Source organism: Lathyrus oleraceus, chromosome 3 (genome assembly GCF_024323335.1).
Source record: "Lathyrus oleraceus cultivar Zhongwan6 chromosome 3, CAAS_Psat_ZW6_1.0, whole genome shotgun sequence".
Classification (NCBI taxonomy): Eukaryota; Viridiplantae; Streptophyta; class Magnoliopsida; order Fabales; family Fabaceae; genus Lathyrus; species Lathyrus oleraceus.
The window spans coordinates 366,716,422-366,731,753 of NC_066581.1; the positions used below are offsets into that span (position 1 = coordinate 366,716,422).

At 33.7% G+C, this 15,332-nt stretch overlaps 1 protein-coding gene across 1 annotated transcript; it reads left to right on the top strand.

Moving 5' to 3' along the window:
* Positions 1-376: 376 nt before the first annotated feature.
* LOC127127738 (F-box/kelch-repeat protein At3g23880) lies at positions 377-1,986 on the top strand. Its single transcript, XM_051057007.1, has 2 exons — positions 377-994; positions 1,096-1,986. The coding sequence occupies exons 1-2, from the start codon at positions 470-472 to the stop codon at positions 1,747-1,749; spliced, it is 1,179 nt and encodes a 392-aa protein (XP_050912964.1). The 5' UTR covers positions 377-469; the 3' UTR covers positions 1,750-1,986.
* Positions 1,987-15,332: the final 13,346 nt, after the last annotated feature.

A 15,332-nucleotide genomic window follows, 5' to 3' on the forward strand; every position in this document is an offset into this window, starting at 1 on the left:
ATACACCAACATATGTATATGATGAAGTGTTAAACGTAAGAATAACAAGAGAATAGCGTAAAGAAACCTGATCCTAACACAACCAATTCAAATAGATTACATTATATTTCTTTATTTACATATTCAGAAAGATTAAAGGAAGAAAAAGAGAAAGAACCTTTACAATAAAGACTCAATTACTACCTCGTCATAATAATTAACCTCGTGTACAGATGTCATTAATACTCTCATTAGTTTATTATAATTGTTCTTTATTTTTAAATTATTTTTAAATATTTATCCTTAATATAAATTATAATCACTACACTTTTATATTACTTTTTATTATATATTTAATTATCTTTTCTTTTATATCATTTTTTATATTTTTTTAAAAGAGAAATGAGAAGAAAAAAAACTAGGGTTTGAGTTTTCGAGTGAAATGTGTAAAATAGAGTGAACAGAAGAAATTTTTAGGATTTTGTGTGCAATGCATATCTCTGATGAAGATGATGTGTCTTGGATTCTCACTCCCGATCTCATTACGGAAATCCTTTCATGGCTTCCGGTAAAGATTCTTGGGAGATTCAGATGCGTTTGCAAATACTGGAAATTGCTCATCTTTGAACCAACATTTGCTAAACTTCACCATCAAAGATCACCCAAACATACACACACGCTACTCACCTTATTCGGTGTCGTTAACGACTCAGAAACTTGGGTCGTAGCTCCACACTCAGTGCGTCGTTTACTGGAACACCCTTCCTCCCCGATCAAAGAAGAGGAGTGTTGGCGTTTTAAAGACGAAACATATTATGCAATAGGCTGTGTCAATGGCTTGGTTTGTTTGATCGATTATGAGTCACAAGAAGATGGAAAGAGAAAAATTTGTATTCGGTTCTGGAACCCTACTTTAAGATTAAGATCCCAAAAATCACCAATTTTGTATGAGACTCCTTCTGATCTCTGTGTGCACCTTGGATTTGGCTATGATGATTCAGGTGACATATACAAGGTTAGTCAAATTTCAATTTAGATTTAGAGTTTATGTTACTTTGATACACCAGATTAGACATTACCTTATGTGGATTAATTTTGCTATTTAATCCGTGCAAGGTGGTGACTGTGTTTTGGGATCATACAGAGGAGAAATGGGAGGTTAGAGTTCATTGCATGGGTGATAATTGCTGGAGAAAGATTCTCACTTACCCTGATTGTTCAACTCTACTAGGAACTCTCGTCGGATCATTCCTTAACGGTAGTGTTAATTGGTTAGCACTTACCAACTTAAATTGTCCCGACTATGAATTGGAGGATGTTATCATGGATCAGTTAGTAATTTTTTCGTTTGATCTACGCAACGAAACATATGAGTTTATGTCGCTACCTGACGGTTTTGGTGAAAAGCCCCCAGATGAACCAGCTCTGGATGTTTTGAGGGATTGCCTGTGCCTTTCTTATGACCACATGAAAACCCATTTTGTTTTGTGGGAAATGAGAGAGTTTGGAGTTCATGAGTCTTGGACTAAGATAGTGAATGTTAGCTATGTTCAACTTCATTTTTTTGATTTAATGTCTGAGTGGTTGTTGTTTCCAGTGAGTCTGTCTGGAGATCTTCTGTTGCTGGCTATCAAAGAAACTTGCGATGGTGTTATTTTGTGCAATCCAATAGATGGTAAAGTTCAACATATTGAACTTCCTAACTGCAAAATCATGTATGCTGAAGAACATATGCAGAGCTTGGTTTTGCCTCGTCCTCTTCCACATTAACCTCATTTGCAGCAACTCTTAGTTTTTCTGAATTTATGTTAGATTATGATTTATGAATGATTCCGTTGATACTTTTTGCTAGTTATTGGATCAAAGTCTTTGGATTGGATGAAGATATTTTAATTTTCTATTCATTTTATGAGTTAGTTTTCAAGGTATAAGTGATATGTAATCCGTTGTTGGTTGAATATCTTACTAATGCCTTTTGGCTATTGTCATGATGACTTCTTTTATTAAGTTTTTGCTTGCTTTACCTTTCAATTCAGAAGCTTATAATCATTAATTATGTTAACTAGAGGTTGATGAATGTGGTTGGTTATCTTTAAAATACTTTCAAATCTCAGCCCCAAAAAAACAACTTTCAAACATGAATCATGAATCAATCCAAGTGTCTCTGAACATATTTGGATTAGTTAATGTTTTTGTTCTAATTCTGTTGATTTTATATAGAAACAATCCAAGTGTATTTCTGTTTATTAATACTGAATCATGAATCATTTTCAGTTCACTGTTTTTGCTGAGTTTAGTTAGGGAAACATAACTTATAATTACAACGTATCATTCAGATTTCATGTTATTTTTTGCATTGCTTAGAGAAACCATAATCAGCTCAAAAGTTATAGATTATCCAACTGTGTATTTTTCTTTTTAAAAAGCATAACATAACTTGCATCTAAAACATCAATGAGGTTGATTGAATTGTGTCTTAAAAGGCTAATGAGCTTGATTCTGATGACTAGTAGTGAAACTAGACAATGTTTTTACTTGACTATCGAGACACCTTATCGCGTGAATACCGTCAAGGACTTACTTTCATGCTGGATTGTTAGCTTTCCACTATTTTCCGCCATCCGCCATAGACAACACTGCCCTGATTTGAGTTTGGATTTTTGTTGAGTCTATTGGTGTTTGTTTTCCATGAAAATATATTATTTTTGGCAATATAAGTTGGGAAATCCAGGGTATTTGTTGTGTTAAAAGTGACAGTTTAAAAATGTATGCTTTTTTTGATGTCACATTTCATACAATATCCCTTTGACTTGAGCATATGGCTAAAACAAATTTTTTTTTGAGCATGAGGAACAACTCCAAAGAAATTCAAAGTTACCTATGATTTTGTTGAGAGAACAATTATTTGTTTCCTTCAATAAATTCAGTGTTATTGATTACTTGATTTGGGGTTGTTTATTTTCTCTCTGGATATTAATGTGAAAGAACTTAAATTGGTTTCAGCTAGATTTCAAAAAGGAAACTGCTGCCGACACTTTGGACAATTATTCAAAAATTTTGAGAGCGAGGGTTGGAAGTAGGACTCGACCATGTGATTGAGGTTACATTTAATGAAGGTGTGAAACCAAATTCTATTATTTTCTCACGAAGCTTTTTGTTTATTTGTCTTCAAAACTAGCATGTTCATGTTTTCATTGATCCATGGTCTCTAACTTGTGGTAGTTAGTATAATAATTTTCCACTGCACAATCGCATACAACTTAACACTGTCGAGGTTCCACCGGGTGTGCCAATTTTTTGTTGGCGCAACAAACTCTAGCCTTCCTATAAGAGGGTTACTTGCAGGACAGGCTACAAAGTCCTGGACTTAGTGTTTTGGGTGTATGGTTTCTGGTAAACAGTTCTCTTGACAGTTTAAAGGGTGTAAATGCAACTCTTGATGAGTTAGAGAGGTAATAAAGGTAAATGAGAATGGAAAATAGAAACGATAAAACACTGAAACAAAAGTATAAACGATAAAGTAAGAAAAGATAAACTTAGCAAAATTAAATGACTTGTAATTATAAAGTGGAGGCAAAATACATTTTTGAGGTGAGTGACTTTTTTCTCGTAAACGCTTTGATACTTTAAGCTTTACCCCTACTGCAAATGTTCAAATTTCCACCTCTAGAGTTTCACCTAACGTTGATTTAAATATTAGATAAAAATAACCGTCTGGAGGTTAAAAACATTGATTTTTGTTGAGTCTATTGGTGTTTGTTTTCCATGCAAATATATCATTTTTGGCAATATAAGTTGGGAAATCCAGGGTATTTGTTATGTTAAAAGTGACAGTTTAAAAATGTAGGCTTTTTTTGATGTCACATTTCATACAATATCCCTTTGACTTGAGCATATGGCTAAAACAAATTTATTTTGAGCATCAAAAACAGCTCCAAAGAAATTCAAAGTTACCTATGGTTTGGTTGAGAGAACAATTATTTGTTTCCTTCAATAAATTCAGTGTTATTGATTACTTGATTTGGGATTGTTTATTTTCTCTCCGGATATTAATGTGAAAGAACTTAAATTGGTTTCGGCTAGATTTCAAAAAGGAAGCTGCTGCCGACACTTTGGACAATTATTCAAAAAATTTGATAGCGAAGGTTGGAAGTAGGACTCGACCATGTGATTGAGGTTACATTTAATGAAGGTGTGAAACCAAATTCTGTTATTTTCTCATGAAGCTTTTTGTTTATTTGTCTTCAAAACTAGCTTGTTCATGTTTTCATTGATCCATGGTGTCTAACTTGCGGTAGTTATTATAATAATTTTCCACTGCACAATCGCATTCAACTCAACACTGTCGAGGTTCCACCAGGTGTGCCAATTTGTTGTTTGCGCAACAAGCTCTAACCTTCCTATAAGAGGGTTACTTGCAGGACAGGCTACAAAGTCATGGACTTAGTGTTTTGGGTGTATGGTTTTTGGTAAACAGTGTTCTTGACAGGTTTAAAGGGTGTAAACGCAACTCTTGATGAGTTAGAGAGGTAATAAAGGTAAATGGGAATGGAAAATAGAAACGATAAAACAGTGAAACAAAAGTATAAACGATAAAGTAAGAAAAGATAAACTTTGCAAAATTAAATGACTTGTAATTATAAAGTGGAGGCAAAATACATTTTTGAGGAGAGTGACTTTTTTCTCGTAAACGCTTCGATACTTCAAGCTTTACCCGTATTGCAAATGTTCAAATTTTCACCTCTAGAATTTCACCTAACGTTGATTTAAATACTAGTTAAAAATAACCGTCTGGAGGTTAAAAACATTGATTTTTGTTGAGTCTATTGGTGTTTGTTTTCCATGCAAATATATCATTTTTGGCAATATAAGTTGGGAAATCCAGGGTATTTGTTATGTTAAAAGTGACAGTTTAAAAATGTAGGCTTTTTTTGATGTCACATTTCATACAATATCCCTTTGACTTGAGCATATGGCTAAAACAAATTTATTTTGAGCATCAGGAACAGCTCCCAAGAAATTCAAAGTTACCTATGGTTTTGTTGAGAGAACAATTATTTGTTTCCTTCAATAAATTCAGTGTTATTGATTACTTGATTTGGGGTTGTTTATTTTCTCTCTGGATATTAATGTGAAAGAACTTAAATTGGTTTCAGCTAGATTTCAAAAAGGAAACTGCTGCCGACACTTTGGACAATTAGTCAAAATTTGTGATAGCGAGGGTTGGAAGTAGGACTCGACCATGTGATTGAGGTTACATTTAATGAAGATGTGAAACCAAATTCTGTTATTTTTTCACGAAGCTTTTTGTTTATTTGTCTTCAAAACTAGCATGTTCATGATTTCATTGATCCATGGTCTCTAACTTGTGGTAGTTAGTATAATAATTTTCCACTGGACAATCGCATACAACTTAACACTGTCGAGGTTCCACCGGGTGTGCCAATTTTTTGTTTGCGCAACAAGCTCTAGCCTTCCTATAAGAGGGTTACTTGCAGGATTGGCTACAAAGTCCTGGACTTAGTGTTTTGGGTGTATGGTTTCTGGTAAACAGTGTTCTTGACAGTTTAAAGGGTGTAAATGCAACTCTTGATGAGTTAGAAAGGTAATAAAGGTAAATGAGAATGGAAAATAGAAACGATAAAACACTGAAACAAAAGTATAAACGATAAAGTAAGAAAAGATAAACTTTGCAAAATTAAATGACTTGTAATTATAAAGTGGAGGCAAAATACATTTTTGAGGTGAGTGACTTTTTTCTCGTAAACGCTTTGATACTTTAAGCTTTACCCCTACTTCAAATGTTCAAATTTCCACCTCTAGAGTTTCACCTAACGTTGATTTAAATATTAGATAAAAATAACCGTCTGGAGGTTAAAAACATTGATTTTTGTTGAGTCTATTGGTGTTTGTTTTCCATGCAAATATATCATTTTTGGCAATATAAGTTGGGAAATCCAGGGTATTTGTTATGTTAAAAGTGACAGTTTAAAAATGTAGGCTTTTTTTGATGTCACATTTCATACAATATCCCTTTGACTTGAGCATATGGCTAAAACAAATTTATTTTGAGCATCAAAAACAGCTCCAAAGAAATTCAAAGTTACCTATGGTTTGGTTGAGAGAACAATTATTTGTTTCCTTCAATAAATTCAGTGTTATTGATTACTTGATTTGGGGTTGTTTATTTTCTCTCCGGATATTAATGTGAAAGAACTTAAATTGGTTTCGGCTAGATTTCAAAAAGGAAGCTGCTGCCGACACTTTGGACAATTATTCAAAAAATTTGATAGCGAAGGTTGGAAGTAGGACTCGACCATGTGATTGAGGTTACATTTAATGAAGGTGTGAAACCAAATTCTGTTATTTTCTCATGAAGCTTTTTGTTTATTTGTCTTCAAAACTAGCTTGTTCATGTTTTCATTGATCCATGGTGTCTAACTTGCGGTAGTTATTATAATAATTTTCCACTGCACAATCACATTCAACTCAACACTGTCGAGGTTCCACCAGGTGTGCCAATTTGTTGTTTGCGCAACAAGCTCTAACCTTCCTATAAGAGGGTTACTTGCAGGACAGGCTACAAAGTCCTGGACTTAGTGTTTTGGGTGTATGGTTTTTGGTAAACAGTGTTCTTGACAGGTTTAAAGGGTGTAAACGCAACTCTTGATGAGTTAGAGAGGTAATAAAGGTAAATGGGAATGGAAAATAGAAACGATAAAACAGTGAAACAAAAGTATAAACGATAAAGTAAGAAAAGATAAACTTTGCAAAATTAAATGACTTGTAATTATAAAGTGGAGGCAAAATACATTTTTGAGGAGAGTGACTTTTTTCTCGTAAACGCTTCGATACTTCAAGCTTTACCCGTATTGCAAATGTTCAAATTTTCACCTCTAGAATTTCACCTAACGTTGATTTAAATACTAGTTAAAAATAACCGTCTGGAGGTTAAAAACATTGATTTTTGTTGAGTCTATTGGTGTTTGTTTTCCATGCAAATATATCATTTTTGGCAATATAAGTTGGGAAATCCAGGGTATTTGTTATGTTAAAAGTGACAGTTTAAAAATGTAGGCTTTTTTTGATGTCACATTTCATACAATATCCCTTTGACTTGAGCATATGGCTAAAACAAATTTATTTTGAGCATCAGGAACAGCTCCCAAGAAATTCAAAGTTACCTATGGTTTTGTAGAGAGAACAATTATTTGTTTCCTTCAATAAATTCAGTGTTATTGATTACTTGATTTGGGGTTCTTTATTTTCTCTCCGGATATTAATGTGAAAGAACTTAAATTGGTTTCAGCTAGATTTCAAAAAGGAAGTTGTTGCCGACACTTTGGACAATTATTCAAAAAATTTGATAGCGAGGATTGGAAGTAGGACTCGACCATGTGATTGAGGTTACATTTAATGAAGGTGTGAAACCAAATTCTGTTATTTTCTTATGAAGCTTTTTGTTTATTTGTCTTCAAAACTAGCTTGTTCATGTTTTCATTGATCCATGGTCTCTAACTTGCGGTAGTTATTATAATAATTTTCCACTGCACAATCGCATACAACTTAACACTGTCGTGGTTCCACCAGGTGTGCCAATTTGTTGTTTGCGCAACAAGCTCTAACCTTCCTATAAGAAGGTTACTTGCAGGACAGGCTACAAAGTCCTGGACTTAGTGTTTTGGGTGTATGGTTTTTGGTAAACAGTGTTCTTGACAGGTTTAAAGGGTGTAAACGCAACTCTTGATGAGTTAGAGAGATAATAAAGGTAAATGGGAATGGAAAATAGAAACGATAAAACAGTGAAACAAAAGCATAAACGATAAAGTAAGAAAAGATAAACTTTGCAAAATTAAATGACTTGTAATTATAAAGTGGAGGCAAAATACATTTTTGAGGTGAGTGACTTTTTTCTCGTAAACGCTTCGATACTTCAAGCTTTACCCGTACTGCAAATGTTCAAATTTTCACCTCTAGAATTCCACCTAACGTTGATTTAAATACTAGTTAAAAATAACCGTCTGGAGGTTAAAAACATTGATTTTTGTTGAGTCTATTGGTGCTTGTTTTCCATGAAAATATATCATTTTTGGCAATATAAGTTGGGAAATCCAGGGTATTTGTTATGTTAAAAGTGACAGTTTAAAAATGTAGGCTTTTTTTGATGTCACATTTCATACAATATCCCTTTGACTTGAGCATATGGCTAAAACAAATTTATTTTGAGCATGAGGAACAACTCCAAAGAAATTCAAAGTTACCTATGGTTCGGTTGAGAGAACAATTATTTGTTTCCTTCAATAAATTCAGTGTTATTGATTACTTGATTTGGGGTTGTTTATTTTCTCTCTGGATATTAATGTGAAAGAACTTAAATTGGTTTCAGCTAGATTTCAAAAAGGAAACTGCTGCCGACACTTTGGACAATTAGTCAAAATTTGTGATAGCGAGGGTTGGAAGTAGGACTCGACCATGTGATTGAGGTTACATTTAATGAAGATGTGAAACCAAATTCTGTTATTTTTTCACGAAGCTTTTTGTTTATTTGTCTTCAAAACTAGCATGTTCATGATTTCATTGATCCATTGTCTCTAACTTGTGGTAGTTAGTATAATAATTTTCCACTGCACAATCGCATACAACTTAACACTGTCGAGGTTCCACCGGGTGTGCCAATTTTTTGTTTGCGCAACAAGCTCTAGCCTTCCTATAAGAGGGTTACTTGCAGGATAGGCTACAATGTCCTGGACTTAGTGTTTTGGGTGTATGGTTTCTGGTAAACGGTGTTCTTGACAGTTTAAAGGGTGTAAATGCAACTCTTGATGAGTTAGAAAGGTAATAAAGGTAAAGGAGAATGGAAAATAGAAACGATAAAACACTGAAACAAAAGTATAAACGATAAAGTAAGAAAAGATAAACTTTGCAAAATTAAATGACTTGTAATTATAAAGTGGAGGCAAAATACATTTTTGAGGTGAGTGACTTTTTTCTCGTAAACGCTTTGATACTTTAAGCTTTACCCCTACTGCAAATGTTCAAATTTCCACCTCTAGAGTTTCACCTAACGTTGATTTACATATTAGATAAAAATAACCATCTGGAGGTTAAAAACATTGATTTTTGTTGAGTCTATTGGTGTTTGTTTTCCATGCAAATATATCATTTTTGGCAATATAAGTTGGGAAATCCAGGGTATTTGTTATGTTAAAAGTGACAGTTTAAAAATGTAGGCTTTTTTTGATGTCACATTTCATACAATATCCCTTTGACTTGAGCATATGGCTAAAACAAATTTATTTTGAGCATCAAAAACAGCTCCAAAGAAATTCAAAGTTACCTATGGTTTGGTTGAGAGAACAATTATTTGTTTCCTTCAATAAATTCAGTGTTATTGATTACTTGATTTTGGGTTGCTTATTTTCTCTCCGGATATTAATGTGAAAGAACTTAAATTGGTTTCGGCTAGATTTCAAAAAGGAAGCTGCTGCCGACACTTTGGACAATTATTCAAAAAATTTGATAGCGAAGGTTGGAAGTAGGACTCGACCATGTGATTGAGGTTACATTTAATGAAGGTGTGAAACCAAATTCTGTTATTTTCTCATGAAGCTTTTTGTTTATTTGTCTTCAAAACTAGCTTGTTCATGTTTTCATTGATCCATGGTGTCTAACTTGCGGTAGTTATTATAATAATTTTCCACTGCACAATCGCATTCAACTCAACACTGTCGAGGTTCCACCAGGTGTGCCAATTTGTTGTTTGCGCAACAAGCTCTAACCTTCCTATAAGAGGGTTACTTGCAGGACAGGCTACAAAGTCCTGGACTTAGTGTTTTGGGTGTATGGTTTTTGGTAAACAGTGTTCTTGACAGGTTTAAAGGGTGTAAACGCAACTCTTGATGAGTTAGAGAGGTAATAAAGGTAAATGGGAATGGAAAATAGAAACGATAAAACAGTGAAACAAAAGTATAAACGATAAAGTAAGAAAATATAAACTTTGCAAAATTAAATGACTTGTAATTATAAAGTGGAGGCAAAATACATTTTTGAGGAGAGTGACTTTTTTCTCGTAAACGCTTCGATACTTCAAGCTTTACCCGTATTGCAAATGTTCAAATTTTCACCTCTAGAATTTCACCTAACGTTGATTTAAATACTAGTTAAAAATAACCGTCTGGAGGTTAAAAACATTGATTTTTGTTGAGTCTATTGGTGTTTGTTTTCCATGCAAATATATCATTTTTGGCAATATAAGTTGGGAAATCCAGGGTATTTGTTATGTTAAAAGTGACAGTTTAAAAATGTAGGCTTTTTTTGATGTCACATTTCATACAATATCCCTTTGACTTGAGCATATGGCTAAAACAAATTTATTTTGAGCATCAGGAACAGCTCCCAAGAAATTCAAAGTTACCTATGGTTTTGTAGAGAGAACAATTATTTGTTTCCTTCAATAAATTCAGTGTTATTGATTACTTGATTTGGGGTTCTTTATTTTCTCTCCGGATATTAATGTGAAAGAACTTAAATTGGTTTCAGCTAGATTTCAAAAAGGAAGTTGTTGCCGACACTTTGGACAATTATTCAAAAAATTTGATAGCGAGGATTGGAAGTAGGACTCGACCATGTGATTGAGGTTACATTTAATGAAGGTGTGAAACCAAATTCTGTTATTTTCTTATGAAGCTTTTTGTTTATTTGTCTTCAAAACTAGCTTGTTCATGTTTTCATTGATCCATGGTCTCTAACTTGCGGTAGTTATTATAATAATTTTCCACTGCACAATCGCATACAACTTAACACTGTCGTGGTTCCACCAGGTGTGCCAATTTGTTGTTTGCGCAACAAGCTCTAACCTTCCTATAAGAAGGTTACTTGCAGGACAGGCTACAAAGTCCTGGACTTAGTGTTTTGGGTGTATGGTTTTTGGTAAACAGTGTTCTTGACAGGTTTAAAGGGTGTAAACGCAACTCTTGATGAGTTAGAGAGATAATAAAGGTAAATGGGAATGGAAAATAGAAACGATAAAACAGTGAAACAAAAGCATAAACGATAAAGTAAGAAAAGATAAACTTTGCAAAATTAAATGACTTGTAATTATAAAGTGGAGGCAAAATACATTTTTGAGGTGAGTGACTTTTTTCTCGTAAACGCTTCGATACTTCAAGCTTTACCCGTACTGCAAATGTTCAAATTTTCACCTCTAGAATTCCACCTAACGTTGATTTAAATACTAGTTAAAAATAACCGTCTGGAGGTTAAAAACATTGATTTTTGTTGAGTCTATTGGTGCTTGTTTTCCATGAAAATATATCATTTTTGGCAATATAAGTTGGGAAATCCAGGGTATTTGTTATGTTAAAAGTGACAGTTTAAAAATGTAGGCTTTTTTTGATGTCACATTTCATACAATATCCCTTTGACTTGAGCATATGGCTAAAACAAATTTATTTTGAGCATGAGGAACAACTCCAAAGAAATTCAAAGTTACCTATGGTTCGGTTGAGAGAACAATTATTTGTTTCCTTCAATAAATTCAGTGTTATTGATTACTTGATTTGGGGTTGTTTATTTTCTCTCTGGATTTTAATGTGAAAGAACTTAAATTGGTTTCAGCTAGATTTCAAAAAGGAAACTGCTGCCGACACTTTGGACAATTAGTCAAAATTTGTGATAGCGAGGGTTGGAAGTAGGACTCGACCATGTGATTGAGGTTACATTTAATGAAGATGTGAAACCAAATTCTGTTATTTTTTCACGAAGCTTTTTGTTTATTTGTCTTCAAAACTAGCATGTTCATGATTTCATTGATCCATTGTCTCTAACTTGTGGTAGTTAGTATAATAATTTTCCACTGCACAATCGCATACAACTTAACACTGTCGAGGTTCCACCGGGTGTGCCAATTTTTTGTTTGCGCAACAAGCTCTAGCCTTCCTATAAGAGGGTTACTTGCAGGATAGGCTACAAAGTCCTGGACTTAGTGTTTTGGGTGTATGGTTTCTGGTAAACGGTGTTCTTGACAGTTTAAAGGGTGTAAATGCAACTCTTGATGAGTTAGAAAGGTAATAAAGGTAAAGGAGAATGGAAAATAGAAACGATAAAACACTGAAACAAAAGTATAAACGATAAAGTAAGAAAAGATAAACTTTGCAAAATTAAATGACTTGTAATTATAAAGTGGAGGCAAAATACATTTTTGAGGTGAGTGACTTTTTTCTCGTAAACGCTTTGATACTTTAAGCTTTACCCCTACTGCAAATGTTCAAATTTCCACCTCTAGAGTTTCACCTAACGTTGATTTACATATTAGATAAAAATAACCATCTGGAGGTTAAAAACATTGATTTTTGTTGAGTCTATTGGTGTTTGTTTTCCATGCAAATATATCATTTTTGGCAATATAAGTTGGGAAATCCAGGGTATTTGTTATGTTAAAAGTGACAGTTTAAAAATGTAGGCTTTTTTTGATGTCACATTTCATACAATATCCCTTTGACTTGAGCATATGGCTAAAACAAATTTATTTTGAGCATCAAAAACAGCTCCAAAGAAATTCAAAGTTACCTATGGTTTGGTTGAGAGAACAATTATTTGTTTCCTTCAATAAATTCAGTGTTATTGATTACTTGATTTTGGGTTGCTTATTTTCTCTCCGGATATTAATGTGAAAGAACTTAAATTGGTTTCGGCTAGATTTCAAAAAGGAAGCTGCTGCCGACACTTTGGACAATTATTCAAAAAATTTGATAGCGAAGGTTGGAAGTAGGACTCGACCATGTGATTGAGGTTACATTTAATGAAGGTGTGAAACCAAATTCTGTTATTTTCTCATGAAGCTTTTTGTTTATTTGTCTTCAAAACTAGCTTGTTCATGTTTTCATTGATCCATGGTGTCTAACTTGCGGTAGTTATTATAATAATTTTCCACTGCACAATCGCATTCAACTCAACACTGTCGAGGTTCCACCAGGTGTGCCAATTTGTTGTTTGCGCAACAAGCTCTAACCTTCCTATAAGAGGGTTACTTGCAGGACAGGCTACAAAGTCCTGGACTTAGTGTTTTGGGTGTATGGTTTTTGGTAAACAGTGTTCTTGACAGGTTTAAAGGGTGTAAACGCAACTCTTGATGAGTTAGAGAGGTAATAAAGGTAAATGGGAATGGAAAATAGAAACGATAAAACAGTGAAACAAAAGTATAAACGATAAAGTAAGAAAATATAAACTTTGCAAAATTAAATGACTTGTAATTATAAAGTGGAGGCAAAATACATTTTTGAGGAGAGTGACTTTTTTCTCGTAAACGCTTCGATACTTCAAGCTTTACCCGTATTGCAAATGTTCAAATTTTCACCTCTAGAATTTCACCTAACGTTGATTTAAATACTAGTTAAAAATAACCGTCTGGAGGTTAAAAACATTGATTTTTGTTGAGTCTATTGGTGTTTGTTTTCCATGCAAATATATCATTTTTGGCAATATAAGTTGGGAAATCCAGGGTATTTGTTATGTTAAAAGTGACAGTTTAAAAATGTAGGCTTTTTTTGATGTCACATTTCATACAATATCCCTTTGACTTGAGCATATGGCTAAAACAAATTTATTTTGAGCATCAGGAACAGCTCCCAAGAAATTCAAAGTTACCTATGGTTTTGTTGAGAGAACAATTATTTGTTTCCTTCAATAAATTCAGTGTTATTGATTACTTGATTTGGGGTTCTTTATTTTCTCTCCGGATATTAATGTGAAAGAACTTAAATTGGTTTCAGCTAGATTTCAAAAAGGAAGTTGTTGCCGACACTTTGGACAATTAGTCAAAATTTGTGATAGCGAGGGTTGGAAGTAGGATTCGACCATGTGATTGAGGTTACATTTAATGAAGGTGTGAAACCAAATTCTGTTATTTTCTCACGAAGCTTTTTGTTTATTTGTCTTCAAAACTAGCATGTTCATGTTTTCATTGATCCACGGTCTCTAACTTGTGGTAGTTAGTATAATAATTTTCCACTGCACAATCGCATACAACTTAACACTGTCGAGGTTCCACCGGGTGTGCCAATTTTTTGTTTGCGCAACAAGCTCTAGCCTTCCTATAAGAGGGTTACTTGCAGGACATGCTACAAAGTCCTGGACTTAGTGTTTTGGGTGTATGGTTTCTGGTAAACAGTGTTCTTGACAGTTTAAAGGGTGTACACACAACTCTTGATGAGTTAGAGAGGTAATAAAGGTAAATGAGAATGGAAAATAGAAACGATAAAACACTGAAACAAAAGTATAAACTATAAAGTAAGAAAAGATAAACTTTGCAAAATTAAATGACTTGTAATTATAAAGTGGAGGCAAAATACATTTTTGAGGTGAGTGACTTTTTTCTCGTAAACGCTTTGATACTTTAAGCTTTACCCCTACTGCAAATGTTCAAATTTCCACCTCTAGAATTTCACCTAACGTTGATTTAAATACTAGTTAAAAATAACCGTCTGGAGGTTAAAAACATTGATTTTTGTTGAGTCTATTGGTGTTTGTTTTCCATGCAAATATATCATTTTTGGCAATATAAGTTGGGAAATCCAGGGTATTTGTTATGTTAAAAGTGACAGTTTAAAAATGTAGGCTTTTTTTGATGTCAAATTTCATACAATATCCCTTTGACTTGAGCATATGGCTAAAATAAATTTATTTTGAGCATCAAAAACAGCTCCAAAGAAATTCAAAGTTACCTATGGTTTGGTTGAGAGAACAATTATTTGTTTCCTTCAATAAATTCAGTGTTATTGTATACTTGATTTGGGGTTGTTTATTTTCTCTCCGGATATTAATGTGAAAGAACTTAAATTGGTTTCGGCTAGATTTCAAAAAGGAAGCTGCTGCCGACACTTTGGAGAATTATTCAAAAAAAATGATAGCGAGGGTTGGAAGTAGGACTCGACCATGTGATTGAGGTTACATTTAATGAAGGTGTGAATCCAAATTCTGTTATTTTCTCATGAAGCTTTTTGTTTATTTGTCTTCAAAACTATCTTGTTCATGTTTTCATTGATCCATGGTCTCTAACTTGCGGTAGTTATTATAATAATTTTCCACTTCACAATTGCATACAACTTAACACTGTCGAGGTTCCACCAGGTGTGCCAATTTGTTGTTTGCGCAACAAGCTCTAACCTTCCTATAAGAGGGTTACTTGCAGGACAGGCTACAAAGTCCTGGACTTAGTGTTTTGGGTGTATGGTTTTTTGTAAACAGTGTTCTTGACAGGTTTAAAGGGTGTAAACGCAACTCTTGAAGAGTTAGAGAGGTAATAAAGGTAAATGGGAATGGAAAATAGAAACGATAAAACAGTGAAACAAAAGTAT